Below are 11,612 nucleotides of genomic sequence, written 5' to 3'. Positions count from 1 at the left end.
TATTAGATGGATGGAACTGAGAGCGAACACGCATAACTTGTTACTAATCCAAAAATACTAAACTACGTATAATAGTCAAAGTCTGTTTTCGTTTAAAGCACATACAGAAGACAAGAAAAAAAAAAGAGAAGATGATAAAACAGAACAAAAAGAGAGAGACGAGTTAAACTATATCTATATTAGTAAAACTGGAGTACTTTTTTGAGATCCTCTTAATTTTTTTTTAAATATTACAACTATGCCATTGAATTTTAATTTTAATTATATAATTAGGGAAATTAGTTAGAACTACCAAATGAATTTTATGCTATATTTTTCTTTAAATGAATTTTACATATATTATTAATTCAATGATTACTCATTAATAACACATCAATAAAAGAAATTATGTTATATATATTTCCTCCATTATACTAACATATCTTACTAAAATCTAATATACTTACCATTTAATAGAAACTAATCTATATTATTAAAACTGAAGTACTTTTTGAGATCCCTTTAAATTTTCTTAAATATTACAACTGTGCCATTGAGTTTTAATTTTAATTATATAATTAGGAAAATTAGTTATAATTACCAAAAAAAATTTCTGCTATTTTTCATAAATGAATTTTACATATAATGTTCATTCAATGATTACTTATTAATAACACATCAATAAAAGAAATTATGTTACTTATATTTCCTCAATTATACTAACATATCTTACCATAATATAATATCATCATCATTTAATAGAAACTAAATTAGGCGATATAAAAAAAATTCTTTTGTTTTCAAATCGCATAGAAGAAGTCAAGTTAGTTGTACACTTATCTTAGACCAACTGTGTGTTAACTTTTTGAGAAATATGTTAAGAAATGAAAAAGAAAAACAAAAGCTAACATAAAGGAAATTAGTTGTACATTTATTTATATGAAAACTCAATTCACTATGCACAACAACTTTAGATGTTTATATACTAACATTTTGTACACTAACCAAATGAATAATCCAATTAAAAAAAGTTGATGGATTTAAATGGATTTGAAATTTAAAAGAGATTGGTTAAAAAGGAAATGTGTTTAAACAAGATGGATTTATCTATTTTACCATTTGTAACAAAATAACAAAACTAGTTTGGATTTTTACAACGTAAGATATTCCACACTTTTTAAGTGCAGTTCAAAATCTAGTTTATATACTATACATGTTTATCTTTTTTTTTGTAACACTACATGTATATCTTATACATTTATTATGAATTCCTTGTGCAAAGACTTATTTTTGCAACTCAGAATTTGGATGACATGTTGTTCATATATACCAATAATAGCCAGCTCAAACTATTGCGGTTTATGACTATCAACACCACACAACTTTAGGATAAACAGTTGCTTAATTACCGTGTGGATAAGAAAAAAAAAACCACTAAACATTACTACCATTTGTTAGTGACTTGTTCTTATCCCAAATGTTTACCTAAAATTAATCCTCGATTGCTGGATATTAGACCACTTGTTTTACCTCAAGTTGTTACTGTTACATCTTTATCTTTCCACTTCTAAATTTAGAATTTGAACCTGAATGTCTCATCTATAAATACATAAGACTTAACTTATTACTGTTTTTGTAACTGTTAGCTGAAAACACTAACATCTTTCGAAAGATTGCTATATAATACAAAAACACAAACAAAACTTGATAGAATTTTTCTATGAAGAAAAATCGATAAGAATTTTGAAAAACATTCATAGTGCTTTCTATGTAAACTATCAGCAAAATCGATAAACATCTTTCGAAATTGTAAAAGAAAATCAATAGGAGTTTCAGAAGATCTGATTTGCAATTTTTATTAACCAGGTAAAATTTCCTCTCCTTTGAAAAATCTAGATGATGTAATTTGAAAGTTTAAAATAACTTCTCTCAAATTATGTGTTTGATGAAAAATAAATTTGTTTATTCAGTTTACGTTCGCTAAATAGGCATATATCCTAGACAATAGATTCATACGATAATTCTTATAGTAGAGGAAATTTGTATATTGTAATTACATTTTCCTTAACAAAGGTTAAATTTGTGGCCAAATTTCATTTTGTTTTACTATACTGAATTCGGTCAAATTTTAGTTAAATCACAACGAGGAAGGTCTATTTTAATTTATCAACGAAAAAACTTAGGCGAAATTAATGTCTCTAATGTCCACATCACATTTTGGATCAGTAAAAGTAAAATTAAGCTTGTGATGTCAACTACATAGCATCAGTAAGTTGAGGAATGTTTTCATACATAACATATATTCCATATAGTTAACTATACATTAATTTAGTTTGCATGACTAGTTATGTGGTGGTCAGATATCTCTTAGACCTTCTTTCTTTTTTTTTTCTTTTTTTCCTATTTAATTTATTATTAACAATAAAAAATCTTATTATATACTATTGCAAGGTTATTCTTAGACCCTTTGAATGGTAATCTATTCGAAGAGATATTGAGACAATCAAATGAAATTAGGGAAATAAGATCAAAAACATTGGTTGTCAAAAAAAAAGATCAAAAATATTATTCACTGCAACATAAATCTATACTATTATTTACGAAGTAAGTTTTTGGAATCGAGCTCTCACATTAAAAGTTAGAGTGGTTAATATCGTTTATATCCTTAATGAATAAAATGTATAACTAAATTAAAAAATAAAAATAAAATTTTAATTTATTTGATTAAGTTTTGGGAATCGAACTCTCACATTAAAAGTTAGAGTGATTAATATCATTTATACCCTTAATGAATAAAATTTATAACTAAATTAAAAAATAAAAATGAAATTTTAATTTATTTGATTAGATAATTGATTAAAATTAATAATTTATTTTAAAAGAGATAATTTATGTATATATTGTATTGTTATCTGAAAGGGTCTTTTAGTAAAAAGTTAAAAACATGAATTATATAACTAATATTAATCAAATCTAATTTTTAATTATATAATTAAAAATAGAATATTTAATTAACCAAAATCTAAAATATGATTAAAAAAGATAATTTCTATATTGATTAAAATTAATAATAGTAAGAATTATCCAAAATCTGAAAATATAATTTAAAGAAAGATAATTTATGTATATATTGTATTGTTATCTTAAAAAGTCTTTTAGTAAAAAGACATGAATTATATAACTAAATATTAATCAAATAAAATTCTTCATTATATAATTAAAAATAGAATATTGAATTAACCAAAATCTAAATATATAATTAAAAAAATAATTTCTATATATATATTGTATTGTTATCTGAAAAAGTATTTTAGTAAAAAGTTAAAAATATAAATTATATAATTAAATATTAATCAAATAAATTTTTTATTAAAATTATGAATATAATGTACAAATTTTTTTTCAAAAATTATGAAAATGTTTAAGCCCGCATCGCAGACAAAACACTTAGTTTGATCTATTAAAAGTGACTATTGAGTACGTGTGAGGTCAACAATTTAACTTTCCAAAGCAAAAGAAAAGGGATAATATACGTTATCGAAAGGAAAAGAGACGTTTAACTTTTTACGCATGAGATTAATAGATCAAATATATGTTTTTAAATAGTCAATTTGACATGCATTAATTTTTGAGACGGAAAGAGTAGTCAGAACTTAAGATACTTTGAGCATGTTTAATAGAGGTTTTAGGGTAGAATTGTTAGCGGAATATAAGAATCTGTCTCTTAATTTGTAACTAAAAAATCTAAGAACCGGTTTTTAAATAACGATTCTTAGTTTTTTAGTTAAAAGTTAAAAGACGTGTTCTTATATTACGTTAAAAATTTCACACTAACAACCCCCGTTAAACATGTTCTTAGAGACAATTGTGTACGAATAACTAGAAATTAAGATATTTATATATTAATTTATTGTGTTATTTTCATTTTGTTTCATTATCTATAAATTATTATTGTATTAGATTTTAAGATTCTGTAAAGACCTATTCAGAGAGATACAGTAGTCAAAGGAGATTAGTTACCTGGGTCCCATTACTATAGTTTTACAGCTAGAGAATCTTATCCAATTCATCTCATCTTCTATCCTCTCTCTCTCTCTCAATCATATTCACTGTGTTTTTTTAAGATACCATCCTTGTGCAGTTAACAGTTAACACCGTAACAATTTTTGAATAATTTATCCCTCTGGTGAGACTCGAAATCTTGTTCAAACTTCAAACGTTGACTTTTGTTTCTTAACTTATTAGTATATTTTGTTTGTCCTGATATATAATACACAATGTGTTTGAATGGAAAGAATCTCAAAAGCTTTAATGACGAAGAGGACTCCAGATTCTCGTTTTTCGATATTCTTCCAAGATATTATATTTTAACATTTGTGTAATGTCATCACAATTCACAGCCATAGTGTGTGAGAAAGAATCTCAGTCTTTAGAGGAGAAAAGATGGTGGAAGGAGGAATAGCGAAAGCAGACAAAACAGAGTTCACAGAGTGTTGGAGGACGACATGGAAGACCCCTTACATCATGCGCCTCGCTCTCTCCGCCGGAATCGGAGGTCTTCTCTTCGGTTACGACACCGGAGTCATCTCCGGCGCTCTTCTCTTCATCAAAGAAGACTTCGACGAGGTCGATAGGAAAACATGGCTCCAGTCGACTATCGTCAGCATGGCGGTGGCCGGAGCCATCGTCGGAGCGGCCGTAGGAGGTTGGATCAACGACAGATTCGGAAGGAGGATGTCGATTCTCATCGCCGACGTGCTGTTCTTGATCGGGGCCATCGTCATGGCGTTTGCTCCGGCTCCTTGGGTTATCATCGTCGGGAGAATCTTCGTTGGGTTCGGCGTCGGTATGGCTTCGATGACGTCGCCGCTTTACATATCGGAAGCTTCTCCGGCGAGAATCAGAGGTGCGCTTGTTAGCACCAACGGTCTTTTAATCACCGGAGGACAGTTCTTCTCTTACCTCATCAATCTCGCCTTTGTCCACGTAAGTAAATCTAAAAGCTTCAATCTTTGTGTGGTGAGGTTTTGATTAAAAATGTATACTTTAACAGACTCCGGGGACATGGAGGTGGATGTTGGGAGTTGCGGGAGTTCCGGCGATAATTCAGTTTGTGTTGATGTGGTCCTTGCCGGAATCTCCACGGTGGTTGTACAGGAAGGACAGGGTCGCGGAGTCGAGAGCGATCTTGGAGAGGATCTACCCGGAGGAGGAAGTGGAGGCGGAGATGGAAGCGTTGAAAGAGTCCGTGGAGGCGGAGAAAGCAGACGAGGCCATCATCGGAGATAGTTTTGGCGCCAAACTCAAAGGAGCCTTCGCGAATCCTGTCGTCCGACGTGGACTCGCGGCTGGTATTACAGTCCAGGTGGCGCAGCAGTTTGTCGGGATCAACACGGTGATGTACTACAGTCCCTCCATTGTGCAGTTCGCTGGCTACGCCTCCAACAGTACAGCGATGGCTTTGTCTCTTGTAACTTCTGGTCTGAACGCGATTGGTTCGATTGTGAGCATGATGTTTGTGGACCGGTACGGTAGAAGGAAGCTGATGATCATCTCTATGTTTGGGATCATAACTTGTCTTATCATCTTAGCAATTGTCTTCGCACAAGCGGCTATCCACGCCCCCAAGATCGATGCAGTGGAGTCAACCACGTTTGCTCCAAACGCTACTTGTCCAGCGTTTGCTCCTCTCGCAGTCCCAAACGCTCCTCCTTCGAGGTGGAACTGCATGAAGTGTCTCAGGTCGGAATGTGGATTCTGCGCTAGCGGCGTGCAACCGTACGCGCCAGGAGCATGCGTGGTGTTATCTGACGACATGAAGGCGACGTGTCACTCGAGGGGAAGAACGTACTTCAAAGATGGATGTCCAAGCAAGTTTGGGTTCTTGGCTATAGTGTTTTTGGGGCTTTACATCGTAGTGTACGCTCCAGGTATGGGTACTGTCCCATGGATTGTCAACTCTGAGATCTATCCGCTTAGATACAGAGGTCTTGGAGGAGGCATAGCTGCTGTCTCGAACTGGGTCTCTAATCTCATTGTGAGTGAGAGCTTTCTCTCCCTCACACATGCTCTCGGCTCCTCTGGGACTTTCCTTCTCTTTGCGGGCTTCTCTACAGTTGGACTCTTCTTTATTTGGCTGCTTGTGCCTGAGACCAAAGGACTTCAGTTTGAGGAGGTCGAGAAGTTGCTCGAGGTCGGCTACAAGCCAAGTCTCTTGCGGCGGAAGAACAAGGCTAAAGACGTTGATACAGCTTAAGATGAAGTTTGTATTTCTCTATTTAATTAATATTGTTGCAACTTTCCAGTTTCTATATTGTATGAAACAGGAATAATACGTACTTACGTAGTATCAAGAACACTTTAAAAACCTCAACCAAACTTCTCTATGATTTGACAACTATCCCAAAAGGGTCGCAAAAGCTTATGTCAATGAATAAGGCAGACAACTTTGTGAACCGAAAGCAACAAACTTTTAATAAGTGAAAATGTTATTCTTTGGAGACAGGCATAACTATCAGTGTCTATGTAGTGGGCCAAACTACTGTTTCAACGATAACCATTACTATTATAGGACAAGACATTACAGCGGTGCCAGAACAAAAATCTTCTACCAGATCCACCGGTTTGTCCACATACTCAGACACCGATCCACAAACAACACTCAAAGATCCAACAATAATTGATTCAGATAAGAGATAAAAATAATTGATTAAAATTGCTTTGCTCTTAAACATTGCATTTGCGCCGACACTAGAAGCTTTTTGCCTTAAAAATCAGCAAATTCCACCACTCACACCAACAGAAAAACTGAATGCTAGACTTGTAATCCAAATAGCACTCTCACACATATAAAACTAGCTTAACATCAATACAAGGAAGATCAAAAGTAGTCAAAGTTTCTGGCACTAATTTGATCTTCCTTTTACAGTAGTCTACATAAAGATGCTATACAAAACCCACCAAACATACACTCAGTATATACAATACTAGACTGCTGAAAACGTCCCAATATGGTTTCATTCAAGGGAACCCATGCAAATCAATTTCAAGGGCTTGATGATGAACTTCCCTCCTTCCTTGGCTCCCTAAGATAACCCAGTAGTCTTTCTGCCTGTACAATAGAAAAAAGGATGAAGACCCATCAAGCTCAAGCTTTTCATACATTCACATTAAATGGATTCACTAGTAAAACTAGATCTGTTAAGAGTTCCATAACACAAGACTCTCAAAGGTTTAGTAGCTAAGTCAAATCAGTTATTAAGTTCATACCTTGCGTTTAGCTCTAACGCTGACGGCGCCGCTCTGAGAGAGACCCACAAGAGGAGGAATCGCACCTTCCCTCACAAGCAACCCACGGTTCCTGACATTATCAGCACAAAGCTGCAACAGCGTCAAGACCGCAAACTCTTTCCCTTTCACCGATCCATCCTCGATAGCCTCCACAAGCGCTGCGATCCCTCCTTCCTCTACAATAGCCTCTCTGCCTTCCTCAATCGCCGCCAAGCTGCTCAGAACCACCATCGCCTTCTCCGCCATCCCAGTCCCTTCCTCCGCCACAAGATCCACCAACGGCTTCACCGCTCCGGCGGTAACCGCTCTCTCCTTGTTCTGCTGAAGCGTGCATAGCTTGTAAAGCGTCGTGAGCGCGTCCTTCTTCCCCCTGCAAGACCCGTTCAGCAGCAGAGAAACAAGCGGCGGAATCGCGCCGCAAGCTCCGATCGAGTTCTTGTTCTCCTCCACGAGCGCGAGGCTGAGCAACGCGCACGCCGCGTTCTGCTTCGAAGTCTCCGTCCCCGTCTTGAGAACCCACACGAGAGACTTGATAGCTCCTCCCGCGGCTATCACAGCTTTGTTCTGGTCGTGGAGAGAGAGGTTCAGGAGAGCAGTCACCGCGTGCTCCTGCGTCCACGGATCGTTGCAACGAAGAAGCGGAATCAGAGCTTGGATAGCTCCAGATTCGCCAATCAACACACGGTTATCAGCTCGATTCTTCGCCAGGAGCCTCAGCTTAGCCGCGGCGGATCGTTTAATCGCCACCGAGGAGGAGCGGAGTCCGTCGATGCAGAGCTTCACCGTCGGCTGCAGATCTTCTGGGGAGATACACTCGATAATCTCAGTGGAGAAGTTCTCCCTCTCCAGAAACCCTAGACACGGCTCCGGATCTTGCTCTTCTTTATCTCCGTCGTTCTCCGTTCTGTCGGTACCCGGCGACGGCAAGCAAGCGAGACGGTGTAGCTCCCCGGAGATGTCGCTGCTACAAGCGGAGAAATCACTAAACGCCTGAGAAATATCAAGAAAGGCTTCTTCTTTCGATGAGGAAGCGATTGAGTGGACTGAGTTACTGTTCTTCAACGCGAGCTCGCCGAGTCTCATGTCGATGACGGAGTCCGACAGATACTCCGACGCGTACTCCGATTTATCGCCGACGGAGCCGACGAAAGAGCAAGATTGATCGCCGCTTTGGTAGAAGTTAGATCTCACCGTCCTCATCGATCGGCCGACTTGACGGTGTATCTTCGCCGCCGACGGAGAAGATGAGCCGTAGAAGTCGGTTGTTAACGGGAAACGGGTTGAATTCGAGTGAGGTAACGGATCCTCCACCGAAACCATCTTCGTAAAAGATCTGTGCTGACGAAACTCGAGTTTCAGTTATGTTCTTAGTTTCTCTGAACTTTCATGGTGAGGTTAAAGAGGAGGCTTGAGGAAGAGGACGAGAAGCTTTTTTAAAGCTGTTAGTACCTGGGTGACTCTGTACTCACGGACTGTCACAAGTTTCCAATATCACGGTGACACGTGGAGAGATCTGGAGTTGGGTCTGTTTAGATCGACGATTAATAAGGAGAGTTACATTATTTGCATGTCTGTCTCACAAGCCATGTGGCTGTGACTAGGAGGTGAACGAGAGATCCGGTTAAAGTACATTAATGTCCCTGTAAACAGAGGACTCGACGCCACAGGACACGTTGGGCCCAGTTGGCTTTTTTCGTAATTCCAATACAATGTCGATCGGGTTGAGTTATGAACGGCTGAGGAAGAGACGTTCTAGACCGTTAGATCAGATATCTAACGATTAATAAAGCTTTGAATGAACAGCTTGTCCACAGGTGTTCATCGAAACCGTCCACAATCCACAGATACCCCAACGCCTTGGTTTAATTTTTCACCATTGCAGTTTATATTGGTTGAAGTCAGTTTAGGTTTATTACTTCATTATACTCAATATTAAAATAATGAATGAGCAACGTCTCCAGATACACCCAAGAAATGGTAGTCCCAAAAAAATTTATCTTGCTTCATTGACTGAAGTTTTTTTTTTGAAGTTAATAACAGAATTATATTATGCTAAATTTGTATTGGTTAAACACTCTTAGAAAAACCCTACCACTAATGATTGTTAACACCTTATTTTCTACTCTAAAACAAAGTCTGGAATTTGCCCAAAAAACTGAGTTTAGAATAAACTATTCTTTAAATTTATTTCATTTTTTACTCTATAACAGAACAGAAAATATTTTATTCTAAAAATAAAGTAGTAAATTTATTTTTACTAGTTTCATTTAAAATAGAAGAAAATAAACTGAAACTCAATTTAATTTTTAAAATTTAAAAGATAATACATTAAAAGATTTTCATAGCATACCAACGACAGAAAGTTTTTGAAGTTTTGGTTTTTACTTTTTCCAAGAACTTGGATAACAATAATACAACGCAGCTCCACTTAATGTTATAAGGTCGTAAATTGTGGCTAGAATTTCTTTTTGTCATATAATCGGGAATCACTTAATTAGTTTTATTCGTGGTCACAATTACATCAAGCGTAGTTGCTGGAGAGGAATATACATATATAAAATATACAGTAACATTACAAGAAAACGCTCCAGTAACAACTACAACTAAAAAATTATGGTCCTAATTTTGCGACGAATTTATGTCAATATTATGTCTATATCAAAAATCATCGTAAACTCGACGTAAACATACAACAAGAACAATTTGTCATAAATTTGCCGTAGCCTTACAATATTTACGACGAGTTTTGACGATTTCTAAATGTCGTCGTAAAGTAGTTTTTACATTACTAATAAATTATGTCATAAATTAGTATGATCTAATTAACGATTACATTACGAGTAAACAAAAAGTTGTTGTACACGTGATAAATATTTGTATGTATTGTCAGTAAAAATGGTTGTAATATAGTTGTTAAGTTAAAGTAAATTTTATGAAGTAGTAAATTTGTTGCAAAATTCCCACCTACCAAATTCGAAAATTTCCTATAAATATGCACTCATCTCCCATTCTAAAGATGCACAAAAAAAAAGTTCAAAAAATGTTTAATGGTGGCAATATTTATAAGGTCTGGAGTTGGATGTATGCACATAAAGATTATGCGAGAGTTGTGAGAAACGAATTTCTCAACGGAACAGAGATATTCAAGTACCAGGTCGGAAACAAACCTCTCACGCATGAAACGGGTAAAATGTTATGTCTCTGTCGTAAGTGCAAGAATACCAAGTTTGCTCGTAGTGAAACGGTTTGGAAACATATAATAAATACAGGATTTACCCCACAATACTAAATTTGGTTTCATCATGGAGAGGGTGAAAGTAGAAATGAAACTAGTAGTAGTACTCACTATGAAGATGGTGGTAATAGGGAAGAACCGAGTAATCATTTGCATCTTGAAAGTAGTCATCCTCAGAAGGATCATATTGTAAATCATGAGAGGATGCATGACATGGTTACATATGCATTTCGTGAAACAACCTTAGTAAATAGTAGCTGCTGCAGAAGTAGAAAAGTTAGAGGAACCTAACTTCGATGCGAAAAGGTTCTATGAAATACTAGATACAGCTAATCAGCCAATTTATGAAGGTTGTAGAGAAAGTATTTCTAAATTGTCATTGGCAGCTAGGATGATGAATATCAAAACTGATCATAAATTACCCGAAGTTTGTATGGATGCATGGGCTGAGTTGTTTAAAAAGTATTTGCCCGAAGATAATTTGTCAGCTGAATCTTATTATGAGATTCAAAAACTGGTTACCAGTCTTGGCTTACCCATCATCGACCATGATCGACCACCAAACACTTATTGGTAATTTTTGTTAGATTTATAATTTTTTTTAGATTTATATTCATTTATTATAATTATATACCTTATTTAGTTTTCTATCAATTTTACAGGTTTAAGACAGACAGTTGCCTTGGACGATCCGTTTCAGAGACCATCAAGTCATACTTCTCTGAAGCGCATCCGAACTAGACTCTTACACCGGAACACACTCGGAGGACTTGGTTCAAGTGTTTTGCAGTAAGTTTTATTTTAAATTTTATTTTATATATTTTGTTTTCCAATTTATTTATTACATTTATTAATGAATTAATTTTTTTCCAGCGAAATTAGAATTGGTCTATTACCGTCAACGAGCAAGTGAAGAAGGCGTTCAACACTAAGGCGATGGACCACCTTAAGAACATTGTTGGCGACTGGAAAGAGAAAAGGAGGTATCAATGGGATGCTGCAAAACCCACCTACGTCAGCGATAAGACTTGGAGGCCTTTTGGCTATTGCCTCTCTCGATTCACACATCCAACAATTGCTTAACAGCCCAGTTGACGCCTGATGCAGA

At 35.9% G+C, this 11,612-nt stretch overlaps 2 protein-coding genes across 3 annotated transcripts; one reads left to right on the top strand and one right to left on the bottom strand.

Moving 5' to 3' along the window:
• Positions 1-1,648: 1,648 nt before the first annotated feature.
• Positions 1,649-6,387, top strand: LOC103869512 (inositol transporter 4). 2 transcript variants are annotated; one of them, XM_033281347.1, is made up of 3 exons: positions 1,649-1,845; positions 4,380-4,965; positions 5,033-6,352. In XM_033281347.1, the coding sequence occupies exons 2-3, from the start codon at positions 4,423-4,425 to the stop codon at positions 6,233-6,235; spliced, it is 1,746 nt and encodes a 581-aa protein (XP_033137238.1). In that variant the 5' UTR covers positions 1,649-1,845; positions 4,380-4,422; the 3' UTR covers positions 6,236-6,352. The 2 variants fall into 2 exon arrangements, with proteins under 2 accessions (XP_033137238.1, XP_009145854.1); XM_009147606.3 differs by lacking the exon at positions 1,649-1,845 and adding an exon at positions 3,314-4,165 and having other exon boundaries at positions 5,033-6,387.
• Positions 6,388-6,668: 281 nt separating this feature from the next.
• Positions 6,669-8,687, bottom strand: LOC103869500 (U-box domain-containing protein 4). The gene is made up of 2 exons (XM_009147589.3): positions 7,249-8,687; positions 6,669-7,090 (listed from the first exon to the last, which is right to left on the bottom strand). Exons 1-2 carry the CDS (start codon positions 8,587-8,589, stop codon positions 7,025-7,027), a joined length of 1,407 nt encoding a protein of 468 aa, XP_009145837.1. The 5' UTR covers positions 8,590-8,687; the 3' UTR covers positions 6,669-7,024.
• Positions 8,688-11,612: the final 2,925 nt, after the last annotated feature.

The sequence above is a fragment of the Brassica rapa genome, chromosome A01 (assembly GCF_000309985.2).
Source record: "Brassica rapa cultivar Chiifu-401-42 chromosome A01, CAAS_Brap_v3.01, whole genome shotgun sequence".
NCBI lineage: Eukaryota > Viridiplantae > Streptophyta > Magnoliopsida > Brassicales > Brassicaceae > Brassica > Brassica rapa.
The sequence above is the reverse complement of the archived record's forward strand: the minus strand, read 5'-3'. Positions and strand labels throughout refer to the sequence as shown.

Coding starts and splice junctions, on each gene's coding strand:
- LOC103869512 (XM_009147606.3), top strand. CDS start 4,423: ATGGTGGAAGGAGGAATAGCGAAAGCAGACAAAACAGAGTTCACAGAG. Junction 4,966..5,032: donor TCAATCTCGCCTTTGTCCAC/GTAAGTAAATCT, acceptor ATACTTTAACAG/ACTCCGGGGACATGGAGGTG.
- LOC103869500 (XM_009147589.3), bottom strand. CDS start 8,589: ATGGTTTCGGTGGAGGATCCGTTACCTCACTCGAATTCAACCCGTTTC. Junction 7,091..7,248: donor GCGTTAGAGCTAAACGCAAG/GTATGAACTTAA, acceptor TCTATTGTACAG/GCAGAAAGACTACTGGGTTA.